This window comes from Vulpes lagopus, chromosome 4 (assembly GCF_018345385.1).
Source record: "Vulpes lagopus strain Blue_001 chromosome 4, ASM1834538v1, whole genome shotgun sequence".
Taxonomy (NCBI): Eukaryota; Metazoa; Chordata; class Mammalia; order Carnivora; family Canidae; genus Vulpes; species Vulpes lagopus.
Genome location: NC_054827.1, coordinates 51310426 through 51330889, shown reverse-complemented (window position 1 = coordinate 51330889; position 20464 = coordinate 51310426). Strand labels below are relative to the sequence as shown.

General features: G+C 45.1%; 2 protein-coding genes and 1 long non-coding RNA gene across 6 annotated transcripts in view; 2 read left to right on the top strand and 1 right to left on the bottom strand.

Annotated features, from left to right (window-relative positions):
- The window catches only part of KDM7A (lysine demethylase 7A), an 83557-nt gene extending 72836 nt beyond the window's left edge, over positions 1-10721 (top strand). For both annotated transcript variants that reach the window (XM_041753868.1, XM_041753869.1), the window contains exons 18-20: positions 382-467; positions 3354-3627; positions 4209-10721. In XM_041753868.1, coding sequence (XP_041609802.1) covers positions 382-467; positions 3354-3627; positions 4209-4303 — 455 coding nt within the window. In that variant the 3' untranslated portion in view covers positions 4304-10721. The remainder of the gene's footprint in view (positions 1-381; positions 468-3353; positions 3628-4208) is intronic.
- Positions 4367-17857, bottom strand: LOC121490168. 3 transcript variants are annotated; one of them, XR_005987524.1, is made up of 4 exons: positions 17459-17595; positions 15496-15758; positions 11933-12023; positions 4367-4495 (listed from the first exon to the last, which is right to left on the bottom strand). It is a non-coding gene; the product is annotated as an uncharacterized LOC121490168 (long non-coding RNA). The 3 variants fall into 3 exon arrangements; XR_005987525.1 differs by lacking the exon at positions 4367-4495 and adding an exon at positions 10812-11554 and having other exon boundaries at positions 17459-17744; XR_005987526.1 differs by lacking the exon at positions 11933-12023 and having other exon boundaries at positions 4369-4495; positions 17459-17857.
- A 538-nt stretch (positions 17858-18395) lies between these two features.
- The window catches only part of PARP12 (poly(ADP-ribose) polymerase family member 12), a 38452-nt gene continuing 36383 nt past the window's right edge, over positions 18396-20464 (top strand). Inside the window, exon 1 of the mRNA XM_041753870.1 lies at positions 18396-18724. Within this exon, the coding sequence (XP_041609804.1) occupies positions 18396-18724 (329 nt within the window). The remainder of the gene's footprint in view (positions 18725-20464) is intronic.

Sequence of the window (20464 nt, the reverse complement as noted above, 5' to 3'; positions counted from 1 at the left end):
AATTACTGCAGGATTCAGGCAAACATATGCCTTTTATTCTATATGGAAAAATATACCCGTTTTAGAGAGAGTATATTGCATTTGGCTTTTCCGTCTATAACAGATGGCCATAGAATTTGACTCTGGATCTTCCAGCATCTGGCACAAAACCTGTCATATAAAGACAGTCTTTGAGAGAATTGAAAGAATTAACATGTTAGATTGTGAGCTGATGACTCTTTTGTTTTTGAGAGGGAAAGCAGCCTGGTGAAAAGTATATGAGTAAACTCATTTTTTAATAAAACGTCAATCTAAATGTACTTTCAGTTTCAAACATTAGGTTAATTTTGTTTGTTATGATTAAGTTTGTGTGGATATAATTTAATTAAAACTTTTGTTTAGGGTACCATGTCAAGACTGAAGATCAAGACTTGAGGAGTTCTTCCTGGATTAAACAATTTGATACAACTTCCAGATTTCATCTTCAGGTATATGCAAGGCTTGAAACATCAAAAGGAGATTTAGGGTTGTCATTAACTGTGCTTTTGCTTTCTATTTTTTTTACTGCAACCAGTAATTGGATCTGGAAAGCTAAAAAATAATTTACAATTAAATGCACATTTAATTTGAACAACTATCTGTTTTTAGGAATTCTGATGTAACACCTAATGCAAGGGTCATGGAAGGAATGTGATCTGGAAAAGAATAGTTGATTCAAGGAAAGCTAAAAAGTCCTGGCAGCCAACACTTCTCGGTTATGTCTAGCTAGGAGGAAGGGGGGGGGGGGGGGGGAGTACCATGAAGATCTCTTTTTAATCTCTGACATTGTTTCTTGAACATTTTTAGATAGTAAATTTGAGAATTTGATGCAGTTATTGACTCTCTTACAAGAAAAATATTCATCATAAATACTGATCTTTGCATGCATTTTCTCATGGTTTGTGAGAAACCCTTACTCAGACTATCCATTGACTCCAGATTAAGAGCCTTTGCTCTAAGAGAAGACACTTGATGTCTTGGGATCCCAGCATATTAATAGTTATACCAAACAAAATGAGCCCCAAAAGCTTTTTGAGAAGCCACAGCTTTCCAGTAGTCCATATGATCTTTTGCTACAAGCTTTGGAAAATGACAACCATAGAAAGAATCAAAATTCTCATATGCTGTAGAGTCGAGTCCCCTAACTTTGCCAACACTAAGCATATAGTGTGTAGTGGAATCACAGGTGTTTGTTTAAGTAGACTCCATGCTGAGATGTAGGCTTCAATGCAGGGCTTGAACTCACCAACTTTAGATCAGGCCAAGATCAAGAGTCAGACACTTAATCAACTGAGCCACCCAGGCACCCCTTCATGCATGGTTTTTATTTTCTTCATTTGGCTTATCTACATTTTCTAAATACTTAGACATTTTACAATAAGCAAAAGAGCCAAGTTATTTTTATAAGGCAGAGTTTTGTAGTGTAAGTCCTTTTAATAGAATATACTCCAGAATCAAAGGTCAAGGAAGGAATACCTTAACTATTAGTAATTCACTTATTCAGTGTATGATTTCACAGTGCTTCATCGATCATAACGTTTACAACTTAATGAGCATTATAGGATTCAGTATTAAAAGCAAGCTACTACTGGGGACCCTGGCTGGCTCAGTAGGTAGAGCATGCCACTCTTGATCTCAGGGTATAAGTTTGAGCCCCACGTTGAGTGTAGAGATTACTTAAAAATAAACTCTTTTAAAAAAGTAAGCTATTATTTAAATCTAGCTATTGTTTTGGTCTTTGAAAATAAAGAAGTAGAGGACAGATGATTAGCAAGATCACCTTAGAGAAAATCACATTTCTTTTGCCTATAACCCAGAGAGGTTTTATAGAGAGGCCTGTCAAATCATAACAATTGTTTTCTCATACTCAGGCATATTTGTAAGACTAATTTAAAGCAAGTCTGTGTTTAATGCAGTTTTATTGATTTTTAATGAAGATTTTATTAATTTATTCATGAGAGAGAGAAGCAGAGACACAGGCAGAGGGAGAAGCAGGCTCCACGCTGGGAGCCCAATGTGGGACTTGATCCTGGGTCTCCAGGACCATGCCTTGCTAAACCGCCAAGCCACCCGGGCTGCCCTATTTAATGCAGTTTTAAAAACTTATTTGACCATTACAGAATCAGGAATTTTACATCACACACACACACATATAGCTAGTTTCATGAAACATCACATCTGCAGTATGTTCAAGTCTGTATTTTCTATTTTTTAATTCTGGTCATGCCCCTTCTATTGGCTTCAAGGTTTCAAGACCTACCCATAAGTAGCATTGGGTAGGTTTCAAGACCTGCCCATAAGTAGCATTGGGTAGGTTTCAAGACCTGCCCATAAGTAGCATTGGGTAGGTTTCAAGACCTACCCATAAGTAGCATTGTTGTTTCCTGATGGTTCATTCAGTGATCTTTTAAATAAACAGAAGAAAGAATTGTTAGAGAAAAAAACCAGACTTAGCGCTCAGCATCTAGGTGCTTTTTTTTTTCGTAAACAATTTAGATACAATGGAGTTGAACCTTAACAGAAGTTAGATTCTAGAAAAAACGGTGCACTACACTGTGACAGATACATGGGAGCTGTGATGTGCTGAGGAAATGGTAGGTCCATGTCCCAGCCACAGGTTCTTCCCATAGTGCATGTCATGGCACATGCAGAATGCCATATTATAATAATATATGTGGGACCCCTGGGTGTCTCAGGGGTTAAGTGTCTGCCTTTGGCTCAGGGCATGACTCCCTGGTCCGGGGATCGAGTCCCACATTGGGCTTCCTGCGGGGAGCCTGCTTCTCCCTTTGCCTGTGTCTCTGCCTCTCTCTCTCTCTGTGTGACTATCATAAATAAAAATTTTAAAAAATGTTATATACATTTATATATAAATATCCAAATTCATATATATATGTAAATAAAAATGTTTTCTTCTAGACTTAAGTTATGATGCACACTTTAATAATGGAATTCTGGGGATCCCTGGGTGGCTCAGCGGTTTAGCACCTGCCTTTGGCCCAGGGCGCGATCCTGGAGTCCCGGGATTGAGTCCTGCCTTGGGCTTCCGGCATGGAGCCTGCTTCTCCCTCCTCCTGTGTCTCTGCCTCTCTCTCTCTCTATCATGAATAAATAAATAAATCTTAAAAAAAAAAAATGGAATCCTTTCGTGCTATTAGGTTTGGGAATGACATGACCACCCTGAAGGTGTAGTCTGTGGCTGCTATATGTTAGGAAAACCAAAGTTCATAGTCTGTTCTCTCTCTTGACTTGCTATTGCATAGAGAGGTTAAATAGCTCACGTATCTTAAAGGAACTCTAAAAAACCAGCTTTACTTATTTCCTTCCTTTTCTAGGACCTAAGTAGAGGCCAGAAATGCATCAAAAAGGAAAGTTCATCAGAAATCAGTCAGAAGGTACAAAGTAGGAATTCTGTGGACAGCAGTGGCTCAAGCCTGCAAAATGGAAAGTATACACAGAATTCAAGCTTGATTTCAGGGGTGTGCCAGATAAATAATGGCAGCGTAAGCCCAGAAAGGCCAGTCGGTGAAACTTCCTTTTCAGTGCCCCTTCACCCCACCAAGAGACCTGCATCCAATCCACCGCCTATCAGCAACCAGGCAACAAAAGGTAACTTGCACGTTTGTAGGCTGAGTATGTTTTTGACCGTGTATGATGGTGACGGTGGCAGTTCAGTTAGACGCAGTGGTCTCTGCCCTCAGCGTGCCCTGATGCACACTGGATGGCGCAGTGGTGGCAGTATGCAGCGGTGAGTGTGGAAACAGACCAGGGTACCCAGGTGGAACCTGGAGGAGAGGAGGTGGATCCTGACGAGGATGGTAAGGGGTTAGCCACACAGGCTAGACCACAGTGAAGGTCAAGGAGATAGCGTGGCCAATGGTACAGGTGAGAAACAGTCCGTGGGCTCTATGAAACTGCAGTCGGTTTGGTGGCTGACGCACAGTTAGATGCCAGATTCGGTCAGGGCTCCTGCTCAGGTGCTAGGCAGGGGTCAGGCTGTGGGCAGCCTGAGGGAGGTTGGCCTTTCTCTCAGCTGATGAGCCGGGAGGCTTGAAAGGGCAGAGCTCCATAGTGACTCTGCCCCCCTGAACACCCGAAAGGCTTGCTTTCCCTGTCGCTCTCCCCTCACGTCTGCAGGTGTGTCTGCCAAGAATGATCTTCACTCTTAAACTGATGTTGGTGTCTTCTAGGTAAACGTCCAAAAAAAGGAATGGCAACCGCCAAACAGCGTCTTGGGAAGATTCTTAAGTTGAACAGAAATGGCCACGCCCGTTTCTTTGTGTGACGGAGCTGCTGTGGAGGCCTCTCTTCCCTCTGGAGCCGGACTAGTTTCGGAGGCGTGGGAGCCTGGAGCTCCCGCCGAGCCCCCGCCCGAAGCAGTTTGCATGTACAGTAGAGAACACTGCCCGAAGAACAAAATGAACCCGATGCTGCATTTTCACTGTGCCACACCCACTCAGCAATAACCGTTTTGGACCTGGTGGGGGAGAGGAAGAAGGAGGGTAGAACCTTAAAAAGAGACCTTGAACTGGAAAAGGTCTCTTGTCAGGGCTTGAATTTCATTTTGTTGTTGGTAGTGTCTTGATTTATTTTCAGTGGTAGGGTAAAGAATTATCAATAATTTATTTAACAGATTTTTTTTTTAAAGTTAACAGCTTTTAAATTCTTTCTTTTTTAAAGCTATTTATTTGGAAGATTTCTGGAGAAATATCTCACTAATTTAGATTTAAGAATGTGAAAGTTTTTAAATTATTTTTGATAGTGTGTATGTTACATGTGGGGAAGAGCCACAGTAACAGTAACTAGTCTGGACTCTTAAATTTGATATTCAGGTTAAAGTCTTAAACAGGGATTTGATGCATTAATTATTTTAAATTAAGATGTATATGAAAATCATTTTATTTTATATATTTCATGTGTTTTTTATAAGCTATTAGCTTCGCTTTTGCTAACATCCAAGGTGCATACTGTTACCCAGGTTGATTACCTTATATCCCACCTTCCCTCTGCACTCCCCATCATTTTGTGACGACGCAACAAGACTCTTTCTCTTTGCAGGGAAACACTTTCATAGCCAATGTGTAAGAATTACATAAAAGATCCCACATTTCTCATTTCTTTTGACATTGCAGTTTTCTTCTAATTATATAAAAATAGGATTCTTGCATTTTCATTTTTGCTGATGATAACTGGGTCCCAAAGAGAACAGCTTTAATATCTTTTTCCTACTTGTGGGAAAAAGATGATAATTTTGGTTAAATTGTCATGTTTATAGTTTTTCAAATACATTTGTAACTACAGAGGGCCTTCTTCATACTGCTGGTGTTGGAGGGCAGGATGAGCACCTGCCATAGAGGTTATATTTTATGACGCTTTTATTCTGTGTACCTAACTTGTTGGAAAATATGAGATATGGTTTGACTTAGTATATTCAAATCTGCATAATAAGCCGTAATATAATAGGACTATACTGTATTAAGTTGTATAGAAGCAAGCATGTTGGAGTAGATCTTTTGGGTGTATGTGTGTTTAGTTTCTTATTTCTTAACCTTCTAAAGAACTATTTAAGATACAAATTTGGAGTAAAATGGGTGCTTCTTGCAGTTGCTTCCATCTGTCCTAACTTAACCAGTGCATATTGAGATTGTCTGGTTGAGTTTTAAGGAATTATTTCTCTCCTTTATGCACAGTTCTTACTAAATGCCAGTTTTCAGTTGCTCGTAATAGCTTATATTTTCCCTTTTCCTCCCCATGGCATCAAATAAGTGATTTCTGGGGCTGAGGTGGAGATAGTCCCAATTCTGATGAAAGAACATTTTACAAATTTCTACATAGAAAACATAAGCAAATAGGATAAGATTTATTTTTATGGAGAAGAAATATGGCCATACTATGGATTTGTCTTTTTTTTTTTACTCGGCAAGGTAGCAGGACTCTCCCATCTGTATTAAGTATCGCTTGAAGAACTAAGAAAAACATTGATACCATCATCTTTTATGGTTGCAATCAAATGTGTATTTTCAAAGAGAAATATTTCTTATTCTGTCTCCATTACAATATCTCATGGAATAAATACAAAATAGCTTATAGGTTAGCCTTTTGGGTCCAAGTGACTGGACCGAATTCTGGGTCTTATCTGGGTGTCAGGAAAAATTTTTTTATGGGAATACTAAATGTCTGTAAAGGGCCTACCTACAAACTCTGTCTACACTATCCCAAAACTGGTTAAGAGATGAGTATAATCAGTCATTTGTTTGGTCACTGGATCTCAAGATGTCAAAAGTTGGGGCTTGACTGATTCTCCTACCTTCTGACATACTATTATAATGTTTTGGTTTCTGTAGACACTGTTTTAGTGTTAGAGTTCACATGATTTTGTTTTGGTTTAAGAAATGATAATTCTAATTCCTTCTTCCAGCTACATCACAGTCTGGGTTCTTTTGTTTTCTTTACATTTTTTATAGCTCTAAGTATCTTTAATTACCTGACTTCTTTAGCTATAAAAATTAAAATCAATTTATTTTTATGAATTAAAATGATGACTATTATCTACCCTGCGTACTTAGCCCAATAAATCTAATTTTAAATAGCCAGTGTGTGTTAGTAGTAAGTGAAGTTACTGTGGATTAATTTTTGGCAGGTTTTGCCCATGAACTGGCTAAGTTAAAAAAAAAAAAAAAAAACACTTTGAGTAAGATAATCTAACTACTGAAATAGAATTCATGTACCTTTTTCCAAATTGGTGAAAATTCAGCCTATTGGCCCAGTGAGTTGCCAAGTCAAACTTGTTCTAAACTTACTAGCTGTGATGCATCCATTTATCTCATGGAAGTGGCTGGACTTTGAGGCGACTGCAGCCAGTATCTGGACTTGGCTGTAATAGACAACCTTCTATGTTTTCCTTAGTCTCATTTATAAACCCTCCTACCACACAAATGCTGCAGCTTAGATAAGGAGACATTGGTGGCATTTAGCTAGTTATGTGCAAATAGATAAAACAGTTGTGACTTAAAATATGCAATTTTAATGGTAGTGGTAGATAATGATTTTTCTGTACTGATTCAAAAAGGGACTTCTGTTAACCTGGGAACCCCTGTACTGTAACTCATAATGTCACATAATACACTTTTCAGGATTGACTAATGATGTAAACAACACAAAGCTGGCAGATTATAGTAGTTCAGCATCCTAGAAATACACTGAATTTCATTAAGCATCAGTTAATTTTTAAGCACACAATTAAAAATTCTGACCGAAATCACAGAAACTCAGAGAAAACAAGACCATCATTATCACGACTTACTTAGCTTCAATACTGATCTATTTTTTAATAATCCTAATTATTGCCTTTTAAATGAACTCTACTGTATTGATTCATATGATGGCAGCAGGTATTTATCCAATGTCTGTGTGCCCAGCACTGCTTAGTACTGTGGTGAGATAGAAGGCTGAAGTTGTGGTCTCTGCTCTTGAAGGTATCTTCTCCAGGAAATAAGCAGTATTACTTTCATTTCTAAACAAACTTTAAGCAAAAGAGGGCCCATGTGTTAAGAAAGATAGCATAATTTTATTAGTTTCAACTGAAATGTATAACTGTAGAAGTGGAAGTAAATTTTTAAAAAATTTTAAAGTTTAAACATTTCAAAAGTTAATAATTTAATGTTGATAATAGAGGGGTGTGTTACATAGCATGGAAGGGAGCATGAACCTGGGTTTTTGTCCAAGTTCTGTCATTTATGTATCAGCTGTGTGACTGTAAATAAGTCACTTACTCTGAGTCTTGGTTTTCTCATTTGTAAGTTTGGATAAAAATGTGGTTAAGAACAACACAGAAAAGCATTATTGACACTTCATGCTTGCAGAGAATTTATCATTATTTAAGTTACAACTGACAAAGCACATTTATATGCCTTTTTTTTAAGTGAAAACTGTTACTCATAAAATTTGTTTCATCTCAAGTATATGCCCAGAGCATCATGATACCTAAAAAATCTGAAGAATCTCTAACAAAGTGTTGAATTAAAATCAAAATCCATGCTTGAAGTGAAAGAAAAACAAGTGAGATAGTTTATGAATAAGAGTGAGAAGGCATATCCCCAAGTAATCATTAAAATAATTTAAAGGAATTCAAAGATGGTTTTAGGTTTTGCTCAAAGAGGAATTAGGACAGTACTGCGCCAGAGATCCTGCCTACCCTTCAGAGGCTAGATAAAGGTAAAATAAGTTATGGAATTAAAATGATGTAGCAATTACCCAAGGAGCTAGGGGAAAAATATAAGGTGGTTAGAAGACGAGAACCAACGAAGACCGCTCAGAGTTGGCTAACAGCAAGCAGCTGGTAGGGGGAAAGCACTATAGACGTGGAAAGGAGACTTGACCAGACATCTTGAAAGGAGAAGATTCTTTCTGCCCTTTTCGAGAGATGCCCTCCGTAGTGACAGCTACTCCCCAAAGAGAGGAGGAGTAATTGTACAGCCCCCTGGACCACGGCCAGAAGTGACAATTGCAGTATGTAAGCATTTTACAATTTCACATAAGAAATGAGGGCTTACTAGTGTAAATCTGAAACTTTTTCAAAAGGTTATTTTCCCCCCCATTAAATACTAAGCTAATTGCTCCTTCTGAAAAGAGAAGCTACAACTCATCAGTCATTTTCAGATGTCCTAGGCCTTTATCTAAAGCAATCTGGAGAAAGTTGACTTTAGGAAAAGAGTGTTGCCAGTAAGTAAAGGAGACCAATGAAAGCCAGGAGGGCAGTGACGTGTCCAGGGTCATGGTGGACCCCAGACATCAGGTACCTTGCTTCCTGAGACAGCCCCTATTGTGTGACATTGTGCAGCCTCTGCTCATCCAGTGGATGATACACTCACTACATGTCAGGTGGAAAGAAAGGGGGAGAGATAATATACTTACTACATTGCTCATGAAACGTAATGTAATTTTAATACTGTAGCCTTACTAAAAAAAAAAAAACCCTTTTATTTTCCAGGGAACGTCATGCCATAAGTCAAATATTTGATACCCTTACATAAAATTTTTAAAGTAACGTTGTTAAGTAAATGCCTATTTCCAAAGCAATTAGCTTATGACTGTGGTTTTATTCTTTTATAGTATTTTTCCCCTTTATACTGGGTAGGGGAAAATAATACTCACTTGCCTGCATTCTATCCCTTAGACTCTCCTGCTCACCCTTGGTGCCCTTTCTAGTGTCCTAAAGCTTTGTCTTAACAAGTGCAAGATTAAATTTTTTGTTAAAACCTTTTTGAAACTGTATTCAGTGATTCTTCCAAGTTTATCTGCTCTGCACTATTTCACTAATAAACCCTGGCTACCACGTAGCCCTTGACCTCCAAGTAGTTTACCTATGCAAGACCTGTGACATTCTGAATTCACTTTTCTTTATTTTACAAAGCAGTCCTAAAGGGAACTTAAAACCATAAAGATAAACCTTGCCTCCACCCAGTTTTATTTAGGCCATTTCCTTTTCAAAATGTCAGCTCTTTTTCCCCAGGATTTTTCACCAAAACAATGATCATAAGTGCTGGAATATATAATATTTTGCAGGAATAAAGTAACCCAGGCATACTCTTATATTTCTTTGGTGGATCTTGGTTGGTAAGTTACCAGCATTAAGTGTGATATATAATGAGGAGTTGATTCCTTCCCCGGAATCATTTCTCCCCTCTAAGATTCATAAGTAACTTTTTATTTTTACAAAGCATACATATAGACTTCCACATTATAGTCAGGGACCTGAGGTGTAACTTGCTAAGTGAACCCCAAGGTTATTTTATCTTGCAAAAGAAACTAAACCAAACTAAGGGCCTTACATTTATGGTTAGACTGAATCAAAAGCTATAACCTCAATTTTTTCAAAAACAGCTTCTGACTGCAAAAGCAAGTCATGCAGTTGTTAGGTATGAAATAGCACTGATCAGGAAACACATATGCATCTTTGCAGACTGTTTTCCTTCCGAAAAGACTTTTCTACTTTTAATATAAATTAAGCCATAACAGTTTCATGCTGTGGAAAGAGGGTGAAAAGGTTCATTTTAAGAGATTATATAATATGAATTTTCACATTTACTGTGAAATGTCTAACTTTGCCAGTGCTTCAGCAGGTTTTGTTTTTTTTTTTTTGTGGGGGGTGGGGGTGTACAGGGTGGCAATGTGGGGGTAGTATTGGTTTTAGGGGTTTTAAATCTGTGAAATTTGAAAAGGGGACAGTTGTTGGCTATAGTATTTACTAGTTTTGTAGTAATGTTTTGCTAGCCTGACTGACTTTCCTTAACTGATTTTTATGCCCATGGTCCAAGGTGACTGTTACCCTTTCTCGTTTGGGGTGTCTGCGGAGTAGTGTCTTGTCTGTTTGTATAGGCAGTCAGTATGTGTGCACATGTGTGTCCTTTGAATACAGAAGCACACGGTGTGACAACAGAGTGGAGTGTGGCTGGGAAATGGGATGCTGAAGCTTTAAGAGCATTTTTTTTTTGATTCATAACAGTATTTCCCATCTTTTGCCTGCAGGCAGGGAAAGTGTACAGTATTTATTTTGTTTCTGTTTTAAATTTGTAAGTCTTTAAGTAGCTTACATTGGTTATTATAGGGGAGGACAAGTGACTTGTTTAAAGTTGTATTTAGTATTCTTTCCAATTTCTGTATTTTAAAATATTGAAATTAAAATTGTATTACTTCTGTTTTGATTTTTTAGCACTCGGTGTATTTTTTGCTTATTTTGTTTGGAAGTATAAATGTTGAAAGTTGTATAAAATGTGTCTTTGAAAGAAAAAAATCTGAATTCTATATCTAATTCTGACTTTCTGTTCCCTTTTTGTGCTTATTGACTCACAGGAGATTTAAGAATGTGAAAAACTGTGTCAAACTTATGCTTCTTACTATTTCTGAAGATTTAAATGTGAAAAGTAAAGTGTCTTATTCTTTTATTAGACGTATTGCTGGGGAAGCAGTTGCTGAGAGAGAGGAAGGAACACAAAAGGGTACTTGGCAAGATACTGCTGTGCCCTGGCCATGATGTGGGTGTTTACTGAGGAACATTTAAGAGCACTCATTGTTCACAACCCGGGCACCCCACAAATATTTATTGAGCACCTGCAGTATACCAAGTCCTTTTCTAGTGTTGGGACTGCAAGAGTGAACGAAACAAAGCCCTAGTCCTCAGGGAGCTTATGGTAGACGTGAAAGTTGGGGGAGAGATGTGCCATGGTGACCAGCTGCCTCAGTGAAGGTGGAAGGGAAGTGCTAGTTTAACGAAAAAGACAAATTCTGTGTCAGCCTTGGTGCTTTGAGAGACCCCAAAGCCAGGTCTGGGATGATACGTGGTGAAGTAAGAGGGAGCTACAGACCAAGGAAGGAGTGAGGGGCTGGGGGCAACACTTCAGGGCAGAAGAAGAGCCTGGGATGGGAGGGGGCGGGGGCAGGAAGTGGCTGAGAGTCCACTCTGGGGAGGATCCTGATTGGTCATGGAAACCAAGGCTTCAGAAGGAACACAGACTTGTCCTCTTCGTATACCTAATACCTGCAAGACAGTAGTTATACCAGAGTACACACACTTACAAGAGTGTTACCCCAGGCACATTTACACCTCCTCTTTCTTAACTGGCCTGCTCTGGTCCAAGCTGATTGAGACCTAAATCTGAACTAATCTGTTCTTTTGTAAAAATCCACAGACTGTCTGTATACCTGTGGGATGCTTACCCTTCGTTAGGCTCATTTGTTATTAGTTATCAGGACCTGCTTTCCTGAGACTTCTAGCCTGGTTTTTGTGTTTGCACCAGGCAGTGAGGCGGACAGACCCATCACTGTGTGATATGGTGTGTTACACACCTCTCATTTTAAATAGAGAAGAATCAGGTACTATGCTGTGGACAGAGTTTTGAACAGAAGCCCTCGTTACCTTTATTCCACGTATTTCCTGTAGACAAGGCATAGTTTCATTTCTTCCTCCGACTAACCCAAAGAGGTAGGTGCTACATTGTCCATCCATCCTACAGATGAAACCGAGGCCAGAGAGGGTAAACAATATGTCCAGGTTCACACTCTGATAAGTAAAACTGAGTTTTGAATCAAAAGCCTAAATAAAAACTATGGTATTTTTTTCTGAATTTCTTTCTCTAATTACTTTATACATACTTTCCATTATTAAATAGGACCAGACAGTTCTTAGGAATGGTTTATGTTCTAAACATTTCTTTGTAGGTACCCATTTTGGATTGAAATACATTTTCTTCAGAAGTTTTCCGTTACTTAAACTTTGAGTCTATTTTTCCCAGGGACAGGCACACATGGAAGACTGTGGTTTATCTGCTAGGGTATCATCGTCTAGTGGAGAACAGGCTGTAAATAGTGGGCACAGGATACTGTTAAAATATATGAACCTAATAGCAGTTGCCAAAGCCACACACCAAGGGTGTGAGTAGAAGCCGTGCCCGGCGCACGGCTTCCACGGGCTTGGCCCCCACGTGAGGGCACAATTGCCTCCCTCGCTGCTTCGGCCACTGCCCTTCCCACGCCGAAGCCTCTCCTGCCATCTTGTGCCCCTCAGCTCTATAAGGCCAGTCCAGATAAGGAAGGAGAAAGAAAAGGCCTGCCTGCCTGCCTTCCAGAGCCTGGCTTCTCTCCTACCCCCACCCCCAAAACTCCTTCCCATCCATGTCCTCATCTTCATTTCCCTTCCAGGTTCTCCATTCCCTCTTCCTGGCCTCTTCCCAACCTTGGTCCCAGAAATAATACCCTTTACGCTCTTTTCAAGTGCTAATTCTGAAATGCTGTGGCCCTTCTATGCCACAGGTGGAGAAAAGGAAAAAATGAGGGCCCTAAAAATAGGAAGTAACGTGTACAGTTTAAAAAATAAAACCTGGAACGAAAGATTCTCCACAGTAAGAGTAGTATTTGACCTTCCCCTAAATCATTCACTCTAGAAGCTGCCCCAAGGAACTTGAGATACATCTGTGTCTGTAATAACCTGCATCAAGTCAGTGGTGGCTGGTGACCTGGGGAGTGAGAATGGGGAGATCACTGAGCCTGGGAACGCGTACACACTTATGTTTTATGTTTTTGTTTTTTTTTTTTCCTAATTCAAATAACTTGTTGAATTTGTAATTAAAAGAGGCAAGTGTGCTCTACCACAGGGTATGGGTTAGCTGCCCAAGAACACACTGCTTACACCCTTGTGCCTATTCACAACCATCAGCACTCAGGCCCTTGTATTCCTGGGGTGCTGTAGTGGCAGCCTAGTGGGGCTGGGGAGTGGGTCACCAGGGAGCTCCTTCTCCCCCCTCGCCTACCCTCTGCCTTGTCTGTGCTTCCATCGCTGTACTTCTCACTCTGCAGTGTGTACTTTCCTTTTTTTGTCTATCTGAACTATCAGCCCAAATGTGTTCCTTTATCCTCGACATGTTCTAGAGTTTAGCACCAATTTCACCAAAAATACACTGAATAAATACATAAACACAGTTCTTATTGCTGTGATTTCCTCTCTCTCGCTCTCACTCTCACAGCGGGATCGGATGGGAGGCAGTGGAAGAGGTGTAAAACAAAGATGCAGAACAACGAGAAAAGAACCTTCAACCACTGTTGAATTCTGTTTCTGTCAACTCTGGAAAACTGTGGAGGGGCGCAGTTGGTTAAGTGTCAGACTCTTGATTTCAGCTCAGGTCATGATCTGAGACGGTGAGACTGAGCTGGCGGCTGGCTTGGTGCTCAGCTTGAGATTCTCTCCCTGTGGCTCCCTACCACCCCACTCCTGCTAGCACAGTTACGTGTACTCTCAATAAATAAAGTAAAATAAAAACAAACTGGAAACTCACCAATGTGGTATTATAAAAACAAATGTTTCAAGTTTCTTTACAATAAGAAAAAGGTGATAGTAAAGATTTTTCTTTAATGAAATAAACTGATTATATAGCTCACATTTAAAACAAAATTTTTATTGTAATTGCTTTGTAAACATCAGTTTATATTGGTGTGCCTTGCTTTGAACACACAGCAATAGTTATATCGTAAAAGTTGATGTGTAAAACTGCAAAACAAATTAATTGGGTGGTACCTCATCATGAAAGCCTTTCTATGTAGAGGAGGGGAAGGGCAGCCCGGGTGGCTCAGTGGTTTAGCGCCGCCTTTGGTCCAGGGCGCTAACAAATGAGCCTAACGAAGGGTAAGCATCCCACAGGTATACAGACAGTCTGTGGATTTTTACAAAAGAACAGATTAGTTCAGATTTAGGTCTCAATCAGCTTGGACCATGATCCTGGAGACCTGGGATCGGGTCCCACGTCAGGCTCCCCGCATGGAGCCTGCTTCTCCCTCTGCCTGTGTCTCTGCCTCTCTCTCTCTGTCTCTCATGAATAAATAAAATCTTTAAAAAAAAAATAAAGGAGAGAAAAAAGAGCTTGCTGAAAGTTACTTGACTCTGCTGAGCAGTATTTTCAGAGCTTTGAAGCAGGACCCTTCAGGGGTGCTGTCGCTCTGCTTTATTCTTGGGAAGTGTGATTGTCAGAAAGGGAGTTGCTCAGGGGCTAGCAGGTCTCACCTTGGAAGACAAGTCATGATGCCGTTGGCCTGGTCACAAACCAGCATATAAGTACGCTGAGCCCAGTAGACTGGTCAGAGGGAGAAGCTTGGTCAAGAGCAGGACCAAGAGACACAGCTTCAGGCTTGGTTCCTCAACTCCAGATCAACTCCACGTGGTGGACACCTTACCCTTCTGTATCAGATCTCAAATCCCCACAGGTGTCTTGGTGAATGACCTTACCAATATTCAGTTGCCCAAGCCAGATTCTTGGATGCTGTCCTCAAACTGCCCCCTCCCCACCCCAACAAATGATTCAGCCGTCAGCAATCTCCCCACTGGATAAGTTATACAGAATGAAACTATGAAGACTTCATCTTAGAACAACACTTAAACAGAAAGCTTCATTGACCCCACCTCCCTCTCCTCCCTCCAGTAAGGTCACTTGCTAACCACCACCTCCTGTTTGCCTTTACAGCAAACCTTCCTGCGGATACTATCTCCATTTGCTGTTGCCTCGTCCTCACTGCCCGCTCAAGCTTCAGCCCCCTCCAATCATCTTTCTTGCCATTCTGCCGCCCGCTGTCATAAAGCTCAGGACAGACTACTAAGTAGTGAGCAGCCACCTGGAGACCCTGGGGGATGAGGGGCTATCCAGGATGTTCTGTTACAGCTGAGCTCCCAGCAGGATGCAGCCCCAGGGATGACTGGTTATACTGTGTAAAGCAGAACCACCCAACTGAGCTCAGTCAACTCACAAAACCATGAAAAAGAAACCACTGGTTTCAGCCACCACGTTCTGGGGTGCTTTGTTGCACAGCAATAGAGAACACATTTCTCTGCCCTCTTTCACTCAGTCTCTTGATGGCGCTCAATGCGATTGATCATCCTTTCTTGAGATATTTAAATATTTGGCTTTCACGATTCCCAAATTCTAGTATTCCTCCTACCTCAGTGGCTGCCCCCTCTCGGTCTTCTCATTTGCCTTCTTCATCAGAGGGGCAGATCCTTGGAATACTCTTCTTCTCAGTGGATATTCTTGCTGACCCATCTCATCAGTCCTGTGGGTTTAACCATCTGCGTGTTCACAGTCCTAGTTCTGCCCTCTTCTGCAAGTGCCAGACTCACAGATCCAAGGGCAGGCCGGGCATTTCCACCTGGATGTCCAGTAGGAATCCTCTAACTCTTCTTCTACCTTACACTCCTTCAGGACCTGCATTTTAAAACACAGGAGTTTTATTATTTTTAAAGATTTTATTTATTCATGAAAGACAGAGAGAGAGAGAGAGAGAGAGAAAGAAACAGAGACAGAAGGAGAAGCAGGCTCCACGCAGGGAGCCCGATGCGGGACTCGATCCCAGGTCTCCAGGATCATGCCCAGGGCCAAAGGCAGGCACTAAACCGCTGAGCCACCCAGGGATCCCAAGAGAGGTGTTTTAATCAGGTATGGTAGGACGTGTGCACACGGCAAGGTCTGCTATGAAAGATGCTTTTAATACTCACAGACCCCTAGTAACTGGAGGCCGGCACACTGCAGGGTCGGTGTGCTGGCCTCCCGTGTTGGGGAGGAGGCAGAGGGAGTGGGGAAAATGTGGGCAAGAACCTTTGTTGTGACTTGCGGGAGACACAATCAGTGAGGCGTGCATGCAGCCTTCTAGATTCCTAGGAATATGTCGAGCTTTTCAAAGCCTCAATGGACATCTCATCCTTCAGCTTTTCCTTTTAAACTTTTGGTTAGTCTTTTGTTTGCCTCAACTATTATCCATTGCGTCAGCCAGCCGTGATATTAAAACATTGAACTACCCCTGGGGAAAAGCCACTGGGACCGGGCTAGTTCCAGTGAGGATGAATAAATACAAGCCTTTTCAGGGGGGCCTTTCATGCAACTAGTAGACAAGCCAAACGATGCTTTTTTTGAAAAAGCTCCAGCCCTGTTTTGCTGTCTCTGGTACTGGTACCAAGAGTGTGGGCTTTTAGTTTTTGAAGCTGCCACGAAATTCAGGAGACGGGAGCAGGGTAAGTGCAAATGCCACAAAGCTTGATGTTTTCACTTTGACGCAGCTGTTCTTCTTGACTAAATGCTAAACGAGCTGCTGTAAGACTAATTTCCGAAGCTCTGAAAGTATGGATTCTGACCATATTTGCCAGCTTTTCACTGCGGCCACACTGCCACTGACGGGCAAACGTTTTGAGGTCCCTACTCCACCACTTTCACTGATGTCACCCTTCTGAGAAATATTGTATTGCAAATCAATATTAAAATCACAATTAAAAATTTAAATTAAAAAATTAATTTTAAAAAAGGTTTCATTTGACACAGAGTGTGACTGCACAAGCAGAGGTAGTGGGAGAGGGAGAAGCAGGCTCCTTGAGCACGGAGCCCCATGCAGGACCTGATCCCAGGACCCTGGGATCATGACCTGAGCGGAAGACCGACACTTAATCCACTGAGTCATCCAGGCGCCCCTAAAAATTAAATTTCCAGCAAACATTTTTTACACAATTTTATGGGGGAGGGTGGGGCTCTCAGCAGGTTGAGTCTGCTTCTCTCTCTCTCCTTCTGCCTCCCCATCGTGCGCGCGCTCTCTCTCTGAAATCTTTAAAAAAAAGCCTTTTACACAATTTTTCAAAAATCCACATTTTTAAAAAAAAGATTTCATTTGTTTATTCATGAGGGACACAGAAAGAGAGGCAGAGACATTGGCAGAGGGAGGAGAAGCAGGCTCCCTGCAGGGAGGCCTACGTGGGACTCGATCCCGATCCCGATCCCGAGTGTCCAGGATCAGGGCCTGGGCTGAAGGCGGCGCTGGGCCGCCCACCTGCTGGTTTAAAGCCGTCGAACGGGCCTGGATAAGGATCCACGACTCCTGCACCAGGACTCCCCCCACACCAACACTTAACTAGGAAACTTACCTGCTATTACTTTTACTTCTAGAAGATTCCCAGAGGGCAGACTGCTGGGTCAAAGGTCAGGCACACTTGCAACCTTAAGGACTACTTTCCCAAAGGGTTGTAACAGCCCACATCTGCGGGGGGGGACCCAAGCGTGCGCGCCTGCGCTCCGACTGCTCCGGAACACCTGGTCCCTCCGAGCGGCAGGGCTGGGGGGGAACGGGGCCGCTTTCTCCGAGGACACACACGACCCTCTCAAGCTTAAAACGCGAGGTTCCCGGCGAGCCCTGAAGAGAGAGAGGGAGAGAGAGGGAGAGAGGGAGGGAGCGCGCGCGGCCGCGACCCCGCCGGCAATCCCGAGGGATTACGGTCACGTGGCCGGGGCGGGGCGGGGCGGGGGGCGGGGCCTGGCCGCGACGCCCCGCCCCCGCCCCGCCCCCCGCCCGCGGCCCCGCGTCGTCCGAGCCGTCGGGGCGGCCGGGCTCCGTCCGCAGGTGGGCTGGCGTCCCGGGCGCTCCGGCAGCGCGCGGGCGGAGACGCAGCGGGCCTGGCGGCCGCGCGCTCCCCGACGGCCCGGGGCCTCAGCCGGAGCTGCGCACGGCCCGGGCGTCGCCGCCCCCGGCCACTAGGTGAAGGCGCCGCGAGAGCCCCGAGGCGCTGCCCCGAACGACGAGCCTGCGTCTGCCTGCGGCCCCCGCCTCCGCCCGTCCGGGCTGCCGCCGGAGCCGGGGAGCGGGCCGCGGAGCGCGGCGGCCGCGCGCAGCTGGGCGCCCTGAGGCCGGAAGGCGCCGAGCCCCCTCAGCTGCGGGCCGGTGGGCGTGGTGAGGCGCCGCGGGTTCCGTTTTCCCGGGCCCCGGGGAGCTTTCGCTTTCGCTTCCAGCTGGCGTCTGCGCCCCGCGGGAGCCGCCCGCCGCCCGCGTCCCGTCAGCCGCGCCCCGACGGGCAGCCCGCAGCCGCCATGGCCCAGGCCGCCGTCCTCGGCGAGGTGACCCAGGTGCTGTGCGCGGCCGGGGGCGCCCTGGAGCTGGAGGAGCTGCGGCGCCGCTTGCGGGACGGCGTCGGCGCCGAGGCGCTGGAGCGGCTGCTGCGGGAGCGCGGCCGCTTCGCGGTGGCGGCGCGGGCGGGCGCGGGCGGCGCGGCGGCGCCGGGGCGCGTGGTGCTGGCGGTGTCGGCGCTGCGCCTGTGCCGCGCGCACCAGAGCCCCAAGGCGGCCTGCGTGGGGCTGTGCGCGCAGCTGCACTTCTGCAAGTTCCTGGTCTACGGGGCCTGCAAGTTCCTGAGGGCCGGGTAAGCGCCGCGCCGCAGCCCGACGGCGGCCGGGGACCAGGGCCCCCCCGCAGGCCCGCTCTGGGCCCCTGGGGCGGGCGCCGCCGCGGCCTCCGCCTCCCTGCTCCTCAGCGGGCACCTCCCGAGTCCCCCCTGGCTGCCGAGCGCTGTGGGAGGGCTCGCGCTGGACGGCGGCCCCCAGGCTCCTCCGGGGGCTCGTCTCGGAGGGCGACTCGGGCGCGGCCCCCCTCCCCCCCGCCCCGGCTCTCGGAGGGAGAGCGGCCGAGCGGCTGCGGGGCTCCTGGGCGCCGCGCTCCCCTCAGCTGCGGGGCCTCGGCGCCCAGGGCTTCCGCCGCCGCCGCAGGACGACTCCCCAGGCCGCCTCAGCTCCAGCTCGCTTCCGGGGCGCAGGTGGCTTCTGTCCAGAAGCCTGCCCCTTTCTGTGGAGGAGTGGGCTCCTCCTTGTTCTTTCCTCTTCTCCCTTCCTTCTTCCCTTCCCTTCCTTCCTCCCCTCCTTTCCCTCTCTCCTTTTCTCCCTTCCTCCCTTCCCTCCCTTCCTTCCCTCCTTTCCCTCTCTCCTTTTCTCCCTTCCTCCCTTCCCTCCCTTCCTTCCCTCCTTTCCCTCTCTCCTTTTCTCCCTTCCCTCCCTTCCTCCCTTCCCTCCCTTCCTCCCTTCCCTTCCTTCCTCCCCTCCTTTCCTCTCCTTCCTTCTCTCCTTTCCTACCCTCCTCCCTCCCTCCCTTCCCTCCCTTCCTTCCTCCCTTTCCTTCCCTTCCTTCCTATTTTCCTTCCCCCTCCTCTCCTTTCCTTCCTTCCTTTCCTCTCTTCCTTCCTTTCCTCTCCTCCCTCTCTCCTTCCCTTCCTTCCCTCCATTCCTCCTTTTCTTCCTTCCTTTCCTCTCCTTCTTCCCTCCCCTTCTTTCCTTTGTTCCCTCCTTTTCTGCCCTCCTTTCCTCCCCTCCTCCTTCCCTCCCTCCCCTCCTTCCTCCCCTTCCTTCCTTTTTTCCTTCCTTTCTTCCTTCCCTTCTTCCCTCACTCCCTCCCCTTCCCTTCCCCCCCCTCCGCTTAACACAAGATATGTTATTTCTTGCTCACATCAGGTGCACTAGTCTGCAGGAGGTAGGGGGTCTGGATCCATGCAGTCATTCAGGGCCTGGGTCTGGCTGACCTCAGCTCAGCCTCCTCAGCCCACTGCTCTTAAGGCCATCCTGGGTATGAGGTTCCAGGGAGCAGGTGGAAAAGATGGACAGTAGAGGCCGGAGGGAAGTTTTTATGGACGGGGTGTGCAGGTGGTAGATACCTTTCCACACATCCCCTGGATGTCTCCTGCCTGCGCCCCTCAGGCCTAGATGCAGGAGGGTGGGAGTGGGAAATGCAGCTGCTGCCCCCCTACCCCCTCAGCAGCTGCTGAGAAATATCTAGATGAGACTATTCCCAGACCTAGTTAAGGTCTTAGGAGGAGGGATGTGTGTGTGAGAAATTTGAGAGAGGGGGAGTTGGTGTGATTGTGGTGACAGGATGGCAGAGAGGTGATGGCTGTTTTCTTACTGTTGACAGAGATGACTCATACTCCCCGCCCCCCCGCCCCCCCCCTTATTATTGACTGAGGGATGATTCTTCCTTTTCTTCCTTATTGGCTGAGAGAGCAGGAGAAGTGTGTCCCGGGACAGCTGTCTGTCTGAAGCCTGGGAGCATGGCCAAGGTCCCAGGTGCTGGTTTGGAAGTTATTGGTTGGTGCATGCCAGGGCTGCAGCCCCAGGAG